At 47.5% G+C, this 21,848-nt stretch overlaps 1 protein-coding gene across 1 annotated transcript in view; it reads left to right on the top strand.

The window, feature by feature from the left end:
* LOC142573038 (uncharacterized) overlaps positions 1 to 21,848 on the top strand; it is an 87,299-nt gene that overhangs the window by 29,493 nt on the left and 35,958 nt on the right. The window contains exon 13 of the mRNA XM_075682538.1: positions 16,240 to 16,350. Coding sequence (XP_075538653.1) covers positions 16,240 to 16,350 — 111 coding nt within the window. The remainder of the gene's footprint in view (positions 1 to 16,239; positions 16,351 to 21,848) is intronic.

The raw sequence follows: 21,848 nt of genomic DNA, 5'->3' as shown, positions 1-21,848 counted from the left end.
GACTTGTCATTTTCTTTAACCCTTTCTGCACTAATGATTCCTGTAGGAATTGTACATAATATTTTGCAAAAAATATGCATCATTGAGAAAAACAAACAGCAAAACTATTCTCAGAGACATGAGTGTCGACAATGCCAACTATATAGTTAGTTTAGCTTGTGCCACAGATAAGTATGGCGCTCACTGATATTTCATAAATATTCGTGCATCTCATTATACCAAAATTAGGCCTCTGTGCTGTATCTCTGGAGCCAGCTGCCTAGTGCATATATCCTGTTCTTTGGGTGGCCCAAAAATGGACATCAAGTACTCTGTGGGTGTATATAATAAACCCCATTATGATTGGAAGTGTAGAAGTCTGAAGAGCCACATGCTTTTTAAAACACCGTGAGTTTCGGGAACTCCATGAGAAAAACCTTCGATTAATTGCTAGAAACTTCATTAGGGATTTTTTATTTATCTTTCCCTATCTTTTGTTGTTCCACATCCATGTAATATAAAATTTTCATGTTATGGTAAGAATTCAGACCAGAAAGATTTCAGCATTATGAGGTCCCCATTGTGAGGTGATAAAGGGGAAAAGTGGATACGGTACTTCACGCAGTTTTCTCAGGCCAGCACTTTGCTGCAGTTTTTTTTTATCGCTTCCTTTCTGCCACCACGTGGCTCAACTAATATCACTGAATGTCAATAGCACATTACATGCAGTACCAAACAATGGTTCAACACTTTGTTCGCATAGTGCATGTTCCATTCTGGGATCAGAACATTGCACTGGTGGTAACGTTCAACGAGATAATTTCATTTTGATTGCATGTTTTGCAAATTTGTTCTACTTTGATTTTACCGAAAATTTTAGTTAGGAGTCTTCACAGCACACTGCCTAGAATGGAGACTATTTTTCTCCTACTCATCAAATTATTCATGGTTGTTGTGGTTCTATAAATGTGACGTGAAAGTTGGAGAGAATGTACCACAGAAGTTGCTTTGTGAAGAGCAACAGCCATGCACACAAGAGACAAAGAATGCATGACTCTACCTGACAGGGTTCACAGTGTCTATAGGAAAAGGACTGTCTCAAGGGAAAACTTTGTATATATGAGTTTGTGCAAGCCATTATATGACACAGGAAACATGTACTTGTGACGGGCTCTGCCTAGTACCTTGGATTGAGGCAAGCTTTATGTACTTACCCAGGTATTGCCAAAATCTCTCGATCTCTAATGAGGTGCTGCTTTTGACGCATTGTCTTCAGTCATACCAAGACCCTACACTGGGCGGAACTGTCTTTTTAATGTGTAGCATTGTCCGCCTTATTCTTGGTACTTTGCAGTAGGTAGGTAGCTAGGTAGGTAAGTTCCAGTCTTGCCTTGCTTTAATAAAAAGAAAATGATGTGTGACCAACGGTGAAAGCAAGCCTCTGCAGTCAAGCGCAGCAGCCCTGTCCTCTACTCAAAAGAGTAGCCTCTTCAGCCTCTTCTCGAAAGGGTTCTCTTGTCAAGCGGGATGGCTTGGTGTGCCTCTTGATCATGTGGCTCTTCCGTAATGAATAAAAATCCTAATAGCATGGACAAATCACAGAGTGTGTTACTGATTTCCTTTTGAATTAGAGGAACTGGATACCATAATATATCTGGTAGGAAGTTCTTCTTCAATAGTTCTTTGTAAGATGACCCCAAAACAGAGAGCGTCACAACAAAGAATTAAACAGTATGTGTTCTATGGTCTCGGATCAACTAGTTGCAAGGTCTACAATAAACATTCCAGTGCACATATAGTCCTTTTTTATGTAGCCTTGTTTTTACCGGCAAGATGGAAGTGTGCAGCTTAAAGAAAAATGTTTTCACTGCTGGCAATATGCACATTCTATGACACGGCAAAGAAGGCATTGACCAAATAGAGACAAGTACGGCTGTCGAGACATCGGTTCAGGCCACAATTTCGTGCATATACGTCTCTCGTTCCAAAGCCAGCCAGTTCTTTGAAAGACTGGGTGTGTGTGTGTTCCCCGTGCCACTTTTTTGTCTTTTTTCCTTGTGACAGCTCACGCTTTGAGGTGCCGCGCTTTTTTCACTATCTCCGGGACCGGCCCACTTGCTCCAGCGCTTTCCTTGGAGGAGCTTAATTACGCTATCTAGAAACTGCAATGCAGCACCGACTTCACGATTGTCCATTGTTAACCACGTTTTAAAATTACATCGCTGGATTACAAATGCCATCTTCGTTTTAGCATACACCATATGGCAAGCCATATAAACACACACAACACGTAGTCGCTCTTGACATCACAATTCGGGTTCCTCTTATGTGTATCCACTAACTATGTACAACCCAACATTCACCATATGTCGTAGGCCTGCCTCGAACATCGAAATTATGCCATTGCCGTCATACAACACTCTTCAGCGTGGTCGTCGTCGTGTTGCTGTTGTCACTCGCACATACTATCGCGACCCACATGTACAACATTTTCCACAAACACGTTGGTCCACCTGGTGTCACTTTGCAGAAACCCCTACAGTGCTGGATAGCCAGCTACCTGCAGAATGCTTCGCATGCCATTGATTCTCTCAGTGTGGGGGGGTCTGCACAATATTTATTTGAACTGATTGCTTGCTTCGGTTCAAAAAGTGCACTGCAAACGAAGTCTGGTTGGGTCTTTTACATGCAACGCCAAGGTAGAGCCCTCGGAAATCCGCGGCAAATGTGGTTGCTGCATAAAGGAGTTCATAAAAGAGCTCATTAGTTTTTTGTTATGTAATGTCTTTGAAAAGGACCAGGTAAGAAAACACAACATGCAATTCAGGACATATATGCAACAGTGGAAATTAAAATTTAAGAGGAAGCTTTAGCTCTGGCCCAACTCCGACGCGACCTATTCAAATACATGTAAAACACAAAAACGCTTTTGTGAGATAACCGCCCGACTGATTCTAATGAAATTTGCTGCATTTGAGAGCAAAAGTTAAATCCTAGTCACTGTTGGAAGCTGAATTTAGGTTCTAGGGCATGCATTTTATTGAAAGAATTTTCAAAAATTCAAAAGTTCTAGAAAAAAAAGTAGAAGCGCAAAGTTTACAACTTAATAGCTCTCCATCAAGAACAGATATCATGGTTCTGTAAATGGCATCCATTAGATCATTCAAAGCGGACAAATTCGATATGTCAATTTATATATTACGGGAACTTGTTATGTTGTGTACAAGGGTTCTACAAAAGCTGTATTTCCACATTACTAAATTTTTTGAGATTCATGTGCAACACATCAATTTTGTCCGCTTTAGATGTACTATGAGATGTTTTTTTACAGAAATGTGATATCATTTTTCATTGCTGAGTCATAAACTTGCTAGCTTCGTTTCCTGAAAATTTGAGATTTTTACCAATTTTTAGTAAAAAATTGGCAACCTAGATCAAAATCTAAAATCAACAGTCACTAGATTTTAAGTTTTTCTTTTTAATGCAACAAACATCGTCAAGTTTGGTGCAGTGGTTGCCGGGGAAAAGCTAATTCGCATTTTACATGTATTTATATAGGAGCACCCGAGCTAAAGCTCTTAACACAGGCTAGCACTGTGTAGATGCTTCGTAAATTGATGAAGTACTGCATAAGAAACAGGATTGAGAGCATAAAAGGTTACCAAGCTAACGCAGTCCTCTGAGTTAGCTGTACAGCAAGTCCCGTTGCTACAATAACGTGAGTCGACATCAGTTTACCAGTGCAGCTCGTGCTTACCTAACGAGGGACGCTGAGTGGTTTCGGAACGTCACAGGCATGTCTGTTATCTCGCCGCAGATTGTTATTTTAACTTCTTTTGCTTGTAATTTAAACGGATGGAAGTATGTTATGGAATGTGCCTTAAAAATTGACTACGTGTACAAACGTACCTAAAGCGGGTTCTTAAAGCTGGCTTTCCCACAGTAAGACACATTGCAAGGAGAAGGCCACGCACAAACGATCTCGGTTTTACTCGTAGTAATCGGTACGTTTGAAGTATTTATGCATACATATGCGCGTCTTCTTCTTCTTTCCCCGTACTTTCTCTTCTTTATAGCGAGTGTTAGTATAATTTATAACTTTCTTTACCCCTTACTCTGTACGATTATCTTCACCATAGGTGACTGCGGTACAGTTCAGATATTCATTGAAAAGTGGGCCAGGTACGACGCCTGTGGCATTCATTTTCGTTTTCCCTTTTGCTATTATGATATACAATAAAATCTACTGCTGCTGTTATTTATGGGAGCATGTAAGTGCTTGTACTACCGTAATAACGATAAGCGCTGTTGTACCCGGTGTTTCATGTTACTTGGCCTAAACTTTAAAACTAAAGTGGTACACTTCAAACCAATAAGACCAGCAGTGTGTTGTTTGCAGTAATCTTGAGTCACTCAGACAATATTTTATAAATATTAATTGTACGGCATAAGTTCAATAGTTGAAGAGTAGGTACTATATATATATATATATATATATATATATATATTGTTCATCACATAGCGAGGGTCTCGAATCCGGCAGGTTTGATGCCTTCAGGTAGCATGTGTGGGTTTATTGACCAGTTGCCCTCACCCAAAAAGTTCACGTAGACGTGACGCCTGCGGCAGCAAGGATGTTCCACATCCGCGGGCCAAGGCCATGAGGGGTGGCGCTGGCTAACACTTCCGGAGTGGCAAGGCGACAGAAGAAAGGAAAAGTGGGTAGAGGTTGAGGAGCAGTTAAATAGAGAACAAATTGGGGTGTACGCGGTTACAGAAGCGCACCTTAGAGACTGAGAAGAGACGCCAGTGATTATTATGTTTGGGAAGCGTGCAACAGAACTAAGTCGGAAAGAAAAGCAAGGGAAGTCGAACTGCTCATCCATCGGGGAGCCAAATGGAAAAGACTAAATTCAAAATGTCAAGAGTATCTTTGGTTATCAGGTACAATGAGAGGAAAGAGAACTTGGCTGGGCATAACGTATTTGTGGGCCGGAAATAATTGCAGACAGAATCAAGAATTAGTGGGATGCCTAAGTGCTGATAGCAAGGGTTTCGGGAACGATGCCGAAATTATCCTATTAGGTGACATGAATGCCCGCACACAGGATCTAGATGGCTATACCGATAACAACTGGAATTCAATGATATATCTCTGTGAGCAACATAACCTCGTTATCGTGAATACAGGGCCTAAGTGTGATGGGCAGACCACGCGGGAAGTGGGAAACCGGCAATCAACCATTGATTACTGTCTGATGACAGAAAGAATTCATGATAAGTTGAGAGAAATGGTCATTGACGAGGAAGGGTATAGCAGCATAGGGAGTGACCCTAAAAGCGTCATTTTGAAAATGAGATATGTAGTTGGCAAAGAGAGCAAGGAGCACAAAATGGCCAGTCCAAATTTTAATGCTGAACAAATTACTGTAATCACAAGAGTCGACGAAGAACTAGGCAAATGTCCAAGAGGGGGAATATAGTGAGTATGATAACGACAAAAATACGGAAAGAGAAGCAACAAAGGAAAAAAGAAACAGAACAGCTGGTGGAACAGGGAGATCGCCGAACAACAGAAAGCGTCCCGAGAGCACAGGCAGGCAAAAAAAAAAAAAGAAGAAGAGCAATTGCCGCAGGATGATCGAAGTAGCGAGAAAATGTTAAAATATACCGGGTGAAAAAATATATGGTTCAAATACTGGTTCAAGCAACGATAAAAGGTGAAAGTGAGCGTTAGGTATCAGAAATATGTCAGAAAAAGAAGGCCGCATCTAGAATATTATGGGACCACATAAACTGATTGGGCAGGAAGTCTGGATTGATACAGTAACATATCCTATACGAAGATGGAAAGAAACTGGAAGGAGACGCAGCATTAAATTACATCCAAAAAATAACAGCCCAATCTTTCCAAGACAATGTGAGGCTGTATTTGAGGAAATAGAGAACACGGAAGAGAACCAGATGGAAAAGGAGCTGGTGCTGACAAATTTTAAATGGAAGAAAGCCAAAGAGAAAATTCCTAAGCATACAGCCACAGGGCTAGACAAGGTACTCGTTAGGCTGATTAATGAACTAGGACCAAAAGGCAAGGAAGCTCTGTTGAAAGCAGTGGAAATAAACTTTAAAGGCATAAACGAATACCACACATTTGGCGACAAAGTAGAATAACTTTAATTTATGAAGGTAAGGGGGAAAAGATAGAACTAACTCATATATAGACCGTTGACCATTACATTAGTAATATACAGGCAATGCAGGCAATAAAATTAAAGCTGCAAGCATGGGCCTAGAATAATGGCATTTTGGGAGAACTTCAGAATGGCTTCAATAGGTAGGCGTCTGGACAATAACTTATTTTCCTTACTCAGTGTATTGAAATATCCAGAGTAGAAAGGAGACCACTATAGAGGGTGTTTTAGCGAACACTTTCAAAAATTCTTATGACAGATAGCACAGTTCTAGTTAATAAGGTTGTCTACTCGAAGCGGCGGACATTACTTGCACGAAAAATTAAAATGCTTAATCGACTGATTAACTAAACTTCACTAATATTTAAACAAATTATGACCCATATTGCAATTCACAAACTATAGCCGTGGAGTTCGCGAGGCAGATCCACTTGGAACGAATTGTAACGATGACACCAGTATCGATATACTAATTCCCGAAATTTGCGTAGAAATGTATTGGCCTTCCAGTTACTTTCTTAACAAAACGTCGTTTTATGCATTAAAGCACAAAAGGAACTGCGTAGGGCAGATAACAGGTTGACCATAAAAGTTACAGAATGGCTGCCAAGGGAAGGGAAGCGCAGTCGAGGGCGGCAGGAAATTAGGTGGGGTGATGAAAAATTGGAGGACGCTTAAGCTTCGCCTTCAAGAGTGGAACGCGACAGCGTTCCCGTCGACCCGCCAAGGGGTATAAGACAATGCGCTACGGCGCAGCGATCACTTACGAGGCGCCCCGCATCGGACTTTGCACCCACCAATCACGCGGTGAGCGTTGGGCAACGCAGCGTTCGGCGCGGCAACGAAACGTGCGCCTGAGCAAGCGGAACGAACCAAAGAACTCGGTGTCTCGCAACGTCGTGATCGGCACGGACAACCCGGCGGCGACGCGCCTAGCACCGGTCCCCTCACAGCCCCAATGCGCGCGTGGCGCGCCAACTGTCGGGGCAGCGCCGTACATTGCGTGGAGGGGATCTTCTGTGTTTGCCGCAAGATGGCTCTGCGTGTGCGGAAAGCGCAGAAGAAATGTAGCGGAAACGTACTTCGCTACGCGTTTAACTGCGACTTCGGTGATTTACACCCTCATAATTACCGATATGCACAGCAGTATAACTTTCTACGGCGCGTTTGTAAGTCGACACCACATTCACTAGATTCGTTTTTATCCCAATTCGAACTATCGAACTCAGTCTGTAGTTGTGTCCACTTTGTAATACACCTTCAGTTTTCTTTTCCATGTAATAAGGAAAAAGAAACTCGTGGCGGAGTGGTAGCGTCTCCGCCTCACACTCCGGAGACCCTGGTTCGATTCCCACCAGTTGTTTTTATTTATGAATTGCCGGCCGGGATCTTTCGCTCACGGCCAACGCCGCCGACACCGACGACACCGGCTTTTCCGCGACACGAGCTCCTTAACGCTGTCGCGTTAAAAGAGATATTTTGCAGGTGCGAGTTGGAATTAGCTAGCACAAGACAGGGGTATTTGGAGACCGCGGTGAGAGGCCTTCGTCTTGCAGGAGACATAAGATAGGCTGCTGCTGATGATTTTTTTTTCATACCATACATCCTGTGAGAGACCGAACGATCGCAGCATTGCTGTCGGTAGCAGATATCACATTACTTTCCGCAGATGGATAGTGGAAATACACTTTGTGCTGACCGCGTTATACGAATCGTAGGCCTGGTGATAGAAAAGTTTAGGTATTGCAGCTCAGCGTCGTGAACGGTAATACGTAACACACATTTGTGTTTGAAGTATAATGGCAACTGTATGCCACTGGTGCTGAAGTAATTATTTAGCTTGATTTGTAATCTGTGGTACTAGGCGCGAAAACACACACGACACAAGGAAGGAGACGGGACAGAGCGCCTGTCCCGTCTCCTTCCTTGTATCGTGTGTGTTTTCGCGCCTAGTACCCAAGATGAATTGTGACCAACTCGCCCAACAAGACGTCCTTTTGATTTGTAAGTGAACTTTTTTCACTTGTTGACGCTATGTTTGGAATTTTTATCTTGTAAGAACAGCGAAATATTAAAGAACACTAATTCGGAAATTGGATAATAAGGATATATATTCATACGTTGCACCAACAAGACCGGCTTTCTACCCCGCTCTGCACTTCCCCCATTGCGGACAGCTTCTACGAACAAACAGCTCGTCGTCGTCACGAGGAGAAGCTGCACGTGTGTGCGTAAAGGAAGATCTTGAATATACTGTCACGGTGCCACGAGAGGGACAATTACGACGATCACCAACAGGACGAAACAGACGACGTAGTGGGGATAACCTTATGTTCGGCCATACTGGTTGTACCGGCCATATCTTCTGCAGAGTAAACACGGTCCCATTTAACCTCATATCTCTGCATGCCCGTTTCATATTTGGTGGAGGTGCCGGGTATTGCACAAGACAGAACTCCGCAGCGGGCTTGTCGTCTGCCGTCCTACCATGCTGACAGACGACCAGGCCGCTGGGTTAAGCACGACCTCAGCAGCCGGCGCACCCGGGCCGTCAGCGTCCGCGGCACCGCAACCGTCAGTCGTCTTGACCCATCCTCGCGATCCCGGCACCTTCTCTGGTAACGGCACCGAAAAGCCGACATCGAAGAATAGCTTGGCATATACGAACGCTTCGCTGCACACAACCGATGGGACCCGACAGTGATGCTCGCAAATCTTCTACCTCCAGGGACTAGCATAGCACGCACCTGGTATGATACACACGAAAAAGAGTTGACCAGCTGGGACGTATGCAAGCAAAAACTTCGCGACCTCTTCGGAAAGCTCGCTGGACGCAAGTGCGCCGCTGCGAAAGACCTGTCCTGTCGGGCTTGAACACATACCGAGTCGTATGTTGTGTACATCCTTGATGTGCTAGCTCTTTGCCGCCGCGTCGATGCCAGTATGCCCGAGGCTGACAAAGTGAGGCACATTCTGACAGGCATTGCCGATGATACGTTTAACTTGCTCGTGTTTAAAGACATGCTCGACTGTAGACGAAATTATTCGTGAGTGCAGACGTTTCGATGACAGAAAGAGCTGTCACATTGCCGGACACTTCGTGCGGCTTCCCAACACCGCCACTACGTCGTCGTGCGAAGATGCTCATTCAGCTCTTCAATCGTCCACTACAGATGGCGTTGTCCGAATTGTGCGGCGCGAAATCGAGGCCGCGTCGCCATCTTCTTTCGCGCGCCCTTCTGAGGATAGGCAAGCGACGATCTCCCTTATCCACGCAGTTGCCCGCGAAGAACTGGCCAACGCAGGAATTCAACCCGTGTGCTCCATAACAGGCCCTCCGATTAGCCCTGCCCCTCTTCATAGACCTCCACCGAAGTTTCGACGCTATCGAGATCCGGCCCATTGGCGAACACCAGACGACAAGCCCATGTGCTTCCATTGCAGCGGCGTGGGGCACATTTCTCGCTATTGCCGTTATCGTCAGCCCTCGTTTTCAGGCTCCACGTTCTCCTACCGCCACAATGATCAACCAGCGCCAGCCATTTATATATTTTCGCATGGGTGAGAGAGAGAAAACATATTCCTTGAGCAGTTCAGTATATGGGTGTATTTATGTTCCGCCATGGATACTATACACCTAAACCAAATGAAGTTTCAACCGCAGGAAAAGTAGGTATAGACGACAGCTGGTCGTGATAGCCTAATATCGGCGTTGTATAGGATGACGATGCAAGCAGGGAAGTTCCAGCTGCAGGTGTGAGCAAGAAAGGTTATTCGAGGAATTACCCAATGACTCTAGACAATTCTGGTTGACTAAATTTGTGTCACACGTCGCAGCCATCTGGCTGACTAAACGTGTGACCTAGCTCGTTGGGCACATGAATGTGCAGCCATAGGGTAGGAGGGGGCGTCACGTCATGAAGTTATAAAGTGAGTGAATCAGATAAAAAGGATTAGGGCTCGTCCATGCTACGGCAAACTTGCCGTAACGGCGAACCGGCCTCCACCGCCGTAGAACATCTGCTGCGCGAGAGGTGTCCAAAGTAGACGGCAGTTCGGCCGGCGCACCGCCCGCCGCACGACCGACGGGCCAATCGACGACCGTGAAGATGCGCGCCTCTGCCACCGGCGACGCAAACACAGGCTGCAGTCTCTCTTCCAAGCAAAACAATTTCCGCTTGATAAAGTGATCCGCAAATTGGTACATTTCATGAAAAACGATATCCACTGTGAAACGTACGAACGAGAGCTCGGATGCATGTCGAGCTCAGCTGCAGTGCAGGGCTACCGACGGCAGACGATCAGCTCGGCTGTGCTCGCGTCGCAGCTGATGGCGCCGCTAATACTAGCGCATTTACTTCTTTGTGTATAATCGTTGCGAGGAGCGCCAACAACGGTAACAAAATATCACGGCTTGTGAGTGTCGGTGATTCATTCTGAAGTGCCTTCAGCTTTAGCTTTGAAGTGAACCGCAGAAGGCCTAACGACGATATCGGCGCCGCCGAGCGATCAGCGGTGGTGAGGCGGCTGTCGGTGCCAGAGGGACCACTCCTCGGTCGCTAGCTGATTGGCCATTTCGCTGTACGGCTGCCGCAGAAATTGGTCCTAGCCCCATCCTCTCTACGGCACGGAAATTTCGCCGTTCGCGAGCGAAGCCGCACCGCGGCTCGCGAACGGCAAACGGCGTGCGGTGAGTTGCCGGGCCGGTAACGTGGACAGGCCTGTAATGTCCAACTGAACGCCGCTGAGCGGTCCTTCGAGTTATGAACTCCTCGCGGGCAAGCGAGTTTTCATTTTGCCTTACCGAGGCGCAGTTAAACGCAGGCGAGAGGTTGCGCGGATGAGGATCGCGCCGAAAAAAGAAAAACATTTCACAAAAGCGACTATAATGCTTTCGCATTCCCGACGTAAGCAGTCTTAAGCGTCTGCCAATTTTTTACAGCGATACTGTTAAGGGCTGGTTCCCCCAGGATCGTGACCGTCTGAGACACAAAACTATCATCACTACGATTGGCTCCAGCGTCGTCGTCGTCTTCCACAGCTCGCTCGTTGGTGCCCCTCGGCGCTACCGCGCGAACACGCTCGTGCCATTGCTCCCGCGATCTTCGTCGTCCTTAATTAGTTAATTAAGAAACGAACGACGCAACCACTTTTACAGTGAAGCTATTAGGTGCTAGTTCCCCAAATATCGTGTCCGTGTGTAGACAGATACGTGGGCCGATCCCGAAGATAGTGCAATTCCGGGCAAACCCGTGGCGGAGGCGAAGCAGGCGATAAGCACTCTCTATACGTGCGCCGGTCCCGAAGATAGTGCAATGCCGCCCCGACCCGCGGCGGAAATGAAACAGGCGTTCAGCACTCTCCACACGCGGGCCAATCCCGAAGATAGTGCAATACCGGGCCGACCCGCGGCGGAGGTGAAGCAGGCGATAAGCACTCCTCATACGTGCGCCGATCCCGAAGATAGCGAAATGCCGCCCCGACCCGCGGTGGAAGGGAAGCAGGTGATAAGCAGTTTCCATATGTGCGCCGATCCCGAAGATAGTGCAATACCGGGCCGACCCGCGGCGGAGGTGAAGCAGGCGATAAGCACTCCTCATACGTGCGCCGATCCCGAAGATAGCGAAATGCCGCCCCGACCCGCGGTGGAAGGGAAGCAGGTGATAAGCAGTTTCCATATGTGCGCCGATCCCGAAGATAGTGCAATACCGGGCCGACCCGCGGCGGAGGTGAAGCAGGCGATAAGCACTCCTCAAACGTGCGCCGATCCCGAAGATAGTGCAATGCCGCACCGACCCGCGATGGAGTTGCAGTTCGCCATTAAGGGGCCCACATACACAGCTTCGCTGGTCATCCTTCACAGAGTGGAAGGGCACTGATCCCTTTTTAGTGTTCTGTTTGTTCCATCTTGATCTAGTGAGACAGGCAGTGATTTATCTTTCTGTTCCTTTTCCTAGCCCTTCCTGGGGAGCAGGCAGTCTTCTCATCCTGTGACATTTGTCTGTTCTCTTCATACTCCATTTTCGTATAATAACAATAGACATTTGTGCTGAGGGCTTATCGGACATTTGAAATGTAGAAATACACAGATGCTGCAGTATACGCCAAGCAAAGAGGAACAAACATAGTAAAGACAGCTGCGATAATAATAAGCCCGCACTACAAAGAGATCAGCAGCGCGTCACTGAAGGTCTGCTCGGTAACGGAAGCTGAGGAAATAGCCGTAGCTCTAGCGGCGCTGGAGGGCAACCGATCCGAAAGGTCCTTGACAATAAGCACCGACTCGCAAGCCACGTGTCTGAATTAGATGAATGGCAGAATAGGACGCAGAGCGCTTCACATCCTCCGCTCCTGCAGGGCTAACAACAAAGTCAGGCATACCATTTTCTGGGTACCGGGACACGCTGGAATAGAAGGGAACCTAAGGGCGGACAAGGCAGCTCGAGAGCACACAAACCGAGCGGCCACAAACACCGGGCCTGAGGAACCCATACCAGTCGACCCAAGCTACTCTGACATTCTGAATTACTATAAGGGTATAATGGGGATCCGAATCAAATACCCTCCACCCCACAACAGCCTAAATCAGCATCACGCAACCTCTTGGAGGAGGCTGCAAACAGGAACGTACCCAAATCTAAACACACTAAGCAAGATGTTTCCCACCCAGTATAGAGACATTTGCCCCTGGTGCGGCGCCAAGCCCACCTTATATCACATTGCATGGGGATGCGTTCACAACCAACAATTCCTTCAAATAAAAGACCCGAGTGCGGAGCAGTGGGAGAGGGTGCTCTCCAGCATCGACCTGAAAGTCCAGCATGGACTAGTAAGGCACGCTCACCGAGTAGCCACCCTCAGTGGTGCCCTGGAATAGGGGCGTCGACCCTGCGCAGATGGGGAAGAACGTGAAGACGGCCGACCGCATCTGCCACCGCTAATTTCTAACCAATTAGAGCAAATAAAGTTTTTTCACCTCCTCCTCCCGATAGTGCTCGCGCTCTGTTGCAGTTCGCTGTTACACTGTGCAAAGCTAACGCTTTGGGAGTGATAAACAACGTCATATTGAAAGCGGGGGAGGTGTGCTGTTTATGAGGCGCACAAAACATGAGAGAAGAATGGAGTATACGAAACTAACGCTGTTGTTAGTGTAGTGTTTAGTCACTGCCCACGTCCCGCCTTTCTTCTTTTTTTCCAAGCTGATTGGTTGCCAACTTTGATTAATTATCGATTTTACTGAAGACTACCGCCCTACTGCGTCTGTGCCGTAGGGCCGTTTGGGGACCGCGCAGCATCCGTCTATAGCTGCTCCGCTCTGCGCCATGCATGTGCTACAGCTGTCCGTGGGCCCTTCCATCCCGTCTCTTTCTTCACCAGGGGCATTCCGTTCCCTAGCGTTACTCGCGCGAAGCCCTTAATATAGCTTAAGGGATATTCATGTGAAGATGATGACGTTGTTGCTTGACAAAGGTAATAACTACCTCCTAAATGTGTACTTTAGAGGTGTAAGAACTGTATAGCAGAACGTAGAAGCGTGCGCCTGCTGCAATATCTGGGTACAGCAGGTTGCAAGCAGTTTAGCATTGTTTCGAATAGTTTAGCGTTGAGCTGAAGCTCCTTAGACGGAGCTTAAAGGGGCGCTAAACCAAATTTTGAAATTAGCTAGATTGAAAGCTTAGACTTCTGCAATGTGGTTTTTCAAACCACTTACCGCGAGAATAATTTTGAAAGTCACTGTATCGTGTTAAGTGCTTCGTAGATGGCACATTGTGGTGTCAACAATTAGCACTGGATCCGTGACAGCAAGAAACTCGTTGAACCAAATGGCTTTTCACCAGCATGAATCTGCTGATTCGTGCTGATCTTTTAAGCAATAATGAACTACTATTTTTTTTTCTTGTCCTGTGGTAACACCTATCTACAGAGAGCGACCACTATGTCCGACCGCTGCGAGCCGCATCTCTTTCTCTGTTTACAACCACGGAAGCACCAGCACCATCCTCGCCCGCTCCCGGACTCAAGCGAGTGTATCCGGTAACCTGAACCCACGCAGAGCCGCCGAGACACAGAAAGCTGTACGCACCACATATTTAGCCGAATAAAGAGTTTCTAAATAAAATAACATAGCAATGGCATAGATGGCGTCACATAGAGATTACGTTAGCTCGTTCGTTTTACGCAGGCTCTTCAAATTAAGGAGCAGCAGCGGGAACTGTGACGGCAATTTTCTACGCAACAAAGATATATATTTGCACAGAAAAAAATGTGATAGACTCATAGACGAGTACTCTGCTGTTCTAGCTGCACTTATACTTTCATTTAGCGTCCCTTTCACAACACGCGGGGTTGACATGCTGGCGCGACACGGCACGCGAGCTAGCTCCTGCTGCGCAGCAGAAACAGCGCCCTGGCAACTACCAGGCGTCTTACGGCGCTAGCGTGACGAGGAACGTCGCCAGCGGCGTTGCGGGTGTCGCAACTCAATGGTGCGCGACGTGAAACCGAAACAAAACGGCCAGTGTCCGGAACGGAAAGTGCCAGTGCACTGTCTGTTCCACTGAGATCACTGCATGCACCATGGTGTGGTAGGCACACACCTGCTTGGCAGCAAAGCTGGTGTTTGTGTGCACAATGCTGGCTCCGGAAGTGGCTGCGCGCTGCGTAGCCGATAGAGCAGGGCGTGACGTTGCGTCCACTTCGTCGTTTTTTTTATTGCGATAGCAATTATATGGACACTCCGAGCGGATTTCTGCCGTCGTCCTCGCCGTTATGTTCCGTATAAAGTCCAAACACGATAACATCGTCGCCGCGCGCCATACGCTGTACGTGCGAGTGAAAGCTTGCGAGGGTCAGCCGACGATCGCGACTCGAGCTCCGCCTTGCTCCCTCGCGGGCGCGAGGGAGAATGGCGGAGCGGAAGCGTGCAGTCTACTGAGGGAGAGTGTGTGATTGTGAAGAGGAAGAAGTGCTATTTTCTGCAGCCCTTTAGGGAGCACTACTCAACGCCTTGAGGAAAGAAAAGGGGACATAAAAAAAGAAAGAAGAGATAGAAGGTCAAGGCGATTGCAGAGCCCGGTACCGTTAAGTACCACTGTCAATGGTTGCTAGGCGGCGCACTCATAATTTACACGACAGCCCGCGGGGCACGGCGGGAGGCGAGGGAGAGGGGGCGTTCTACTCCGGCAGACGCTGCTTATGATGCCGCCCCGCGGCCACCTATCTCGGAAGCGATCTTCGATGTGGACAAAGTGCATGCCTTGGCTTCATCTTTAAAGCGATCTGTGAGGTGGACAAAGTGCATTCGCCGAGTGCCAATAGCTTCGTGTGCGCTGTGCTTTCTACACTTAGTGCGCGTTGAAGCGAGAGACAGCACGAAGGTCAATTCGCTCGCTGCTGCTGCCGCATTTCCTCACTGCAGCGTTTTGACAGCGAGTTTTCCTCGTCATCGAGTGCGATGTGTTCATGTTTATCTGTGTGCGCATGACACCGTGCTTCTTAATTTAGTTACTAACCGAATGTTTACAACTTTATGCGTACAATAAAACTACTATCCTTACATCATATAGCTGTCTACTAATTTGCTATCGCAAATGATGCTTCGCCTTTTGGGAGAAACTGCGAGTGTTTTTTTTTTCTGTCATACGCATCACTGCGCGTCTCTCGAGTCTGGAGACCTAACCCTCCACGTTCCCGGACTGCGCACGCGTCTTTGATACCGTGACAGCATGACGATGACGGCGGGGTTGACGGCGCGAGCGCTCATCGATATTGTCGCAATAATAATTTTGAACAACAGCGGCTTTTAGCAGCAGCAGGGATGTGAGGACGGGGGCACTCGTGATCGCATGGAGAATGAGCGTATGAATAAAGCATAATATTGTCGCCAACATATTGTTCCAATGGGGGTGCACGAACATGCAGTGCACCAGACTGTACTGTGTTTTCTTTTTGTGTGTCATAATTTCTTGAGGTACCGCATATCCGGGCTATAATCGGGCACACTGTCCCTCCGACAGTGCCGTCTGAGATATTTAGCCATAGGGATTCATTCTTACTGTTTTCTTTACAGATATTGCGTCTCCTCTGCATTGTTGATAACGGTACTACTGGCAAACGCCGTAAGTGAGAACGTGGAAGAGTTGTACCGTCAGCGTCAGAGCATCAAGCGGTTCATTCACAGGTAAGTAACACAATGTAGTATCTCTGACCTGCTCAGCATCAAGCCCTACCCACCTTCCAGCAATTCTGCGTGATAGGTGCATAGGTTTCGGAGACAAGGCAAACGTGAAGGAACAAAAGATTTATATAACAAAGTTAAATAGCATTACGAATCAAATTGTTCACATATACCTGAAAAATTTATAAAGCATCACCGCGCCGCCATGGTACTTACGGATCAACCGCCGAGATTTCCCTCGGCCAACCGCCGCAAGTGCTTCCTGTGCGCCACCTCCGTCCCGCAGCCACCTCTCTCCCCTCTTTGGCAGCGTTCGCTTTCATTTTATAATGATAATTGTGGTGATTTTAAGGCGGAAGCCTTTAATGGCTCATTGTCAAGGTCATCTGCCGTTAGCAGAAACTGTCACAGCTTTCCGGCCTCCTGATTGGTCTCCTCTGTGTCGTGACGTCACTGTCGCTAGGCACAGGTGTGCGCCTCCTGATTGCCTCGCGTGCGTGATGTCACTGTCGTCAAGCACGAGTGTCGGGGTGGTTCGGCGCCGCGCGCGATGACTCATCACATCGGCACGTGTGGCGGCCGTGTGTTCGACGGTGCGCCCTGACGTCACTGTCGTCAGGCGCTTGAGGTGGCCTCCCGATTGGGCGCTGTGTGGCCTGACGTTACTGTCGCGAGGCGCGCGTGGCGACCGTCTGCTTGGGTGTGGTGTGGCGGTGGCGGCAGTTTACTTTGCGGTATCGTGTGGGAAGGATGCCTCGTCTCGCTAAACCAGTGTCTCCCAACACGCGACGTGCGGCGGCTGCTGAACGCAAACGGCGCTCAAGAGAGGCTGGGCGCATACGTCGCATGCGTCAGGGCGGCGAGGCGCGTCCGACACCACAGACACGACGGGCTAACGCAAGAGAGGCAATGCGTTTGAAGCGACTCGTTGCATCTCCGGGTACCAAGGCAAATGAAGCTCAGAAGCGCCGTTACTGCCATCTTGCCGCGGCAAGCCGATACCGCCATGGAAGACGCGTCTCCTCCTGGTCCACAAATGGTGCTGCAACAGTTCCAGGCGGCCACAAACTACATTAACAGACACTTCGTCCAGAGCGACGTTGCAGGCATTTAATAAATCAACAAACATTCACATAAGAGTGTACGAGTTGTGTGCCTCCGTGGTGTTTCCGACGCAACAAATCGCCATTGGCAATGGTGTCAGGCTTCCGCCGTTTCACACTTTAGTCTCGACAAAGTATCTTTCGTTTTATTGGCATCCCCTTTGAAACGGGGCGTGGACAAATCGTCACCTAGCCTGCTTGAGTTACTAAGGTATGCTATTAATGCTTCTCCTTGTAGAATTCTTGCATACATCTCTTTAATTTTCTCTGTCTAACTTGTAACGCTGCCTATTCCTGTAATGGATCCGGTCGTATCAGTCAATTCCCTGCATTATTTTTTCACCATTACTCTAAACGTCTCTTGCTTATCTCGACTGCTGAAGGTTGATGCTTCCGTCTACTTTAAATCCAAGCGCTTCTGGAAGTTGTACGTCACTTACTGGACTCAGTGGGTGAATCCCTTCGCATTCCATTGGGATGTGGTGAGTGGTCTCTGGATTTTTGCTGCAGCATACGCATGCCTCATCTAATTGCGAATATTTGCTCCGGTATGCTTTTCTTTTCCTTAGGCGGGCAGCTCAAGCCTCAAATAGCAGGGCACTTCCCTTCGTGCTATCCTACAGATTTTCCCTCCTAATTTCCTTTTTTCTCGTTCTAGTATATCTTAATGGTCTTTTTTCGTTTCCATTCATTGTATGCAACTCGCTGTTTCCGTTTCTCTCGCTTTCTTTCTGATTACTCGTGCTTGTTTATCTACACTTTCACTTACCCTGTACTTGGCTGCCAACTTTCTTGACCTCTTCCTTCGTTCTGTGCCCACGCTTTTTAAGTGCAGATACCTCCGCAGTTTAGCCGCCCGTTTATTTTGATCCGTGTTCTCAGTGTTTCTTCAAAACTAATTATGCTCTGCGCTTCTGTGACTTCAAAAGAGGCCCAACCCCTGTCCCCCTGCACTGCCTCATTTGTGGTTTAGCCGTGTACACCTAAGGCCAATCGGCCCACCGATCTTTGATTAACTTCCAACGCCGACAATATATCCGATTTTAGGCACATAATAGCACTTGTGAATGTCAGCGCTAGCACCATGACTCCTTTAAAAATTCCACCCACCACCTCATATTTATTGTGGCCCAAAGCGCCCTATGTCTCATTATTGCTGCATTCCCTTAATTTTTTATTTTGGAATTACCTTGGTGGGTGCTTGAGTAAGTCTTTCCTTCGTTTATGTATACACCGAGGTATCTATATTGCTTGACTGTGGGCATGACCTGCTGTTGAATCGACACCTCGTAGCTACTCGTCTCTTTATAAAAGATGATAATTCCAGATTTCTCTATGCTAAATTTAAGGCCTAGATTTGTCGTTGCGTTGCCACACATATCGGCCGACGTCTCTAAATCCCTAGCATTGTCCGCTAGTTGCACTATGTCGTCCGCATACATCAGTGCGCCGACCTTCTGTTGCACAATTTGTCCATTACGCACTTATGATAAGTAAAATCCTAATTGACTGTTTCCTAGGTGTCTTTCTATGCCTTTAACATAAAGCGCGAACAGCAATGGAGACAGAGGGCATCCTTGTTTCAGTGCTTAGTGAATTTCCACCACTTCGTTACAATTTTGGCCTCCCTTTGCAATTTTTACTCTGTTGTCCTTATATATATCCCTCAGAAGCTGCACGAAATCGTGATCTGTGCCTTCATGCTTGAGAATACCCTATAGCAACCCCGTGTATACGTTGTTGCGGGCCCCCTTAATATCGAGAATTACTATCCATAAAGGTCTATTCTGAGCTGCTGAAATATCTAAGCACTGGGTCAGAAACAAAAATATTATCTCGTAAGTGCCTGCATAGTCTGAACCCATTCCGTAGTTCTCCCAGTACATCATTTGTTTCTGCCTGTAATAACCTACGTGGATGCAGCAGCAGCTCTTGCAAGATAATTTTATTACACGAAAAACCTAGGGTTGAGGATTGGGCGAGTTGGTATTGCATTCTAAAACTGGTACAGCGCTGGTACAGCTGGTACAACTGGTAATGGCTCCTAGCCCCGTAAGATTCATGTCTACTCACTTTGCATGGGCTAGTTGCCATGATATCCCATCTGCGGTCGTTGTCGGTAATTTCATTGTGGACGTGTGAGGACCGAAAAGGTAGTGGTATAGACGTTTCGTGTTGCAGACACATCGCTTGCGATGCCACACCTATCCGGCCCAACTGACAAACTAGTGGCGTACGTGGATCGATTTGTCATTACCAAAGTATGTGCTTGCAGTTGCGAGTATGCCGATCAGTGTATATCACAGCGACCAGAAAGCCATTGTGACCGTCGTTACTAAGTGACAATGAGTGATGCAATAAAGTATTTCCCACAAGTTTTCTCACCACGATGTTTCCAGCTCCGCTGGTCATCCATCTTCACAGAGTGGAATGGCTCGTGATTTTTTTTTATAATGTATGCCCGTACGCGTGGATAGGAATGTTGCAAGTGGCCTAGCCGATCGCTCAGCTGTTTTATTTCCGGCGAAGAAATAAAAGCTCGCGGTGTTCGCCTATATCATTCCGCGTTTGAGTCCATTGCTATGGGACGTGAAGTTGCTCGAGTAGGTCAGTCGCGCTTGCGTGGGGAGGACGTGGCGCTGACTTGCATGCTTATCGAAGTTAAATTACATTTCTTGATATTTTGTGCGAACCGTGACGATAGCGCTGTGTTGTTGCTGCAGGTGGTTTTATTCTGGAGGTTCTTGCCGGCGGTTGGCTATCTGGCGCTGGCGGTTGAGCTTGTGATCGCTTTGCGGAGAGGTGTGCATGGCGAATGGTCGTAACAACGGGCATTCCCTGTGCAGTTGAGGGGAAATGAAGCTCGCACGCATATCTAGCTCATCCCTCAGCTTCAAGTCTCTGTCGCAGTTTTTGAATTTCATGACAGAGCGCATCTTCCTTCTGCTGTTCCACATGTCGAATAGACAGTACTAAGCGATCCCCGGCCGATCGGCGGAACGCAACTGAAGCGGCCGGCGGCGGCTGATACCTGCTTGCATCCGATTCCAAAGGCATTCAATGGCTGCGCGCCTGTGGTGGCCCTTAGTGCGCTTTGAGCACACTGCTGTCTCTAAAAAGGTTTATATGGACGCTCCAGGTGAATTTCCGCCGTCGTCGTTGGCGTGGGCGTCGACGTCGCCTTTATGTTTTCTATAAAGTCCAAGCGCGACAAGACCGCAGCCGTGCGCCGTGTGCCGTAGGTGCGAGGCAACCTATAACCTATTATAGGTGGAGTTGGCTTGATGCGCGCCGTCTTCTCGCCCGCAAAAAGGGGCGAGGAGAATTCTAGGGGGAGGGGGCATGTTAGTGGGTCTCCGCTTCTAGTACGGCCACCGCTGCGCAGGTGCGGCTTAGTACGGCCGCGCGCCCTCTGTCCTAGGTAATCTATCTATCTGGACGATTTTACGTCCAGACCTTGTTCCGTAACATCCGGTGTACCACAAGGATCGGTATTCGGTCCCTTGCTTTTTCTCATCTACATTAATGGCCTTCCTGACTGTATCTCTAATGCAACCATTTGGCTACTTGCGGACGATTGTGTCATCTATCGCAAAATGACTAACCTTAGTGATTTCGGTAAGCTACAGGACGACCTGTATAGTGTAGTGTATCCAACTGGTGCAACAAATAGCTAATGCAGCTTAACACAGAAGCACAGAAGCTTAACACAGAAGTATGCGCGTCTCCTCTAGCTCTACTTCTTGTGATATATTCATGTCTTCTATTAAATATACTGCCCTGCCGGTTGTCAGCTCCTGTAAGTATCCTGGCCTGTATATCAATAGCAACTTTTCATGAAATATGCATGTTGAATATGCCATTAACAATGCTAACCGAACGTTAGGCTATTTGAGACGAAACTTTGCATCAGCACCCACCTGCCGTTATTCCGTTGTGGTCATGCCGTCTTATCGCGCTGCCGTCGTCGTCGCGCCGTCACGATCTCCTTCGTGGTCATTCCATCGTCGTCGCACTGTCGTCGTTGCCACGCGGCCATGGCATCCACAAAAACACGTTGACGCAAATTTGTGTAGGCATCATCAAACACTGTTATCAACGGCAGAAGTCTACTTGGAAAGTATTGCTGTGCCCATTTGATTTCCACAGTCCGCATAAGCTATTCGCTTACTTTGATAACTATTTTCGATGATTTCTGGAGCAGCTTCTTTGCCACCGCATCATTCACGGATGTTTGTGTGCGGAATCTGCGATAACATCTTAAAAACTATTTATAAGGCATGGTTCACTAACTTACATTTTAATTATCAACTTTAGCAGATGTGCTCTAATTGTGAAATTGAAGTGCGTTCATTTAGTAGGAATCGTGAGACAACTGCCATCTTTCACCAAGGCACA

The sequence above is a fragment of the Dermacentor variabilis genome, chromosome 2 (genome assembly GCF_050947875.1).
Source record: "Dermacentor variabilis isolate Ectoservices chromosome 2, ASM5094787v1, whole genome shotgun sequence".
In the NCBI taxonomy this organism is placed as follows: domain Eukaryota; kingdom Metazoa; phylum Arthropoda; class Arachnida; order Ixodida; family Ixodidae; genus Dermacentor; species Dermacentor variabilis.
The sequence above is the reverse complement of the archived record's forward strand: the minus strand, read 5'-3'. Positions and strand labels throughout refer to the sequence as shown.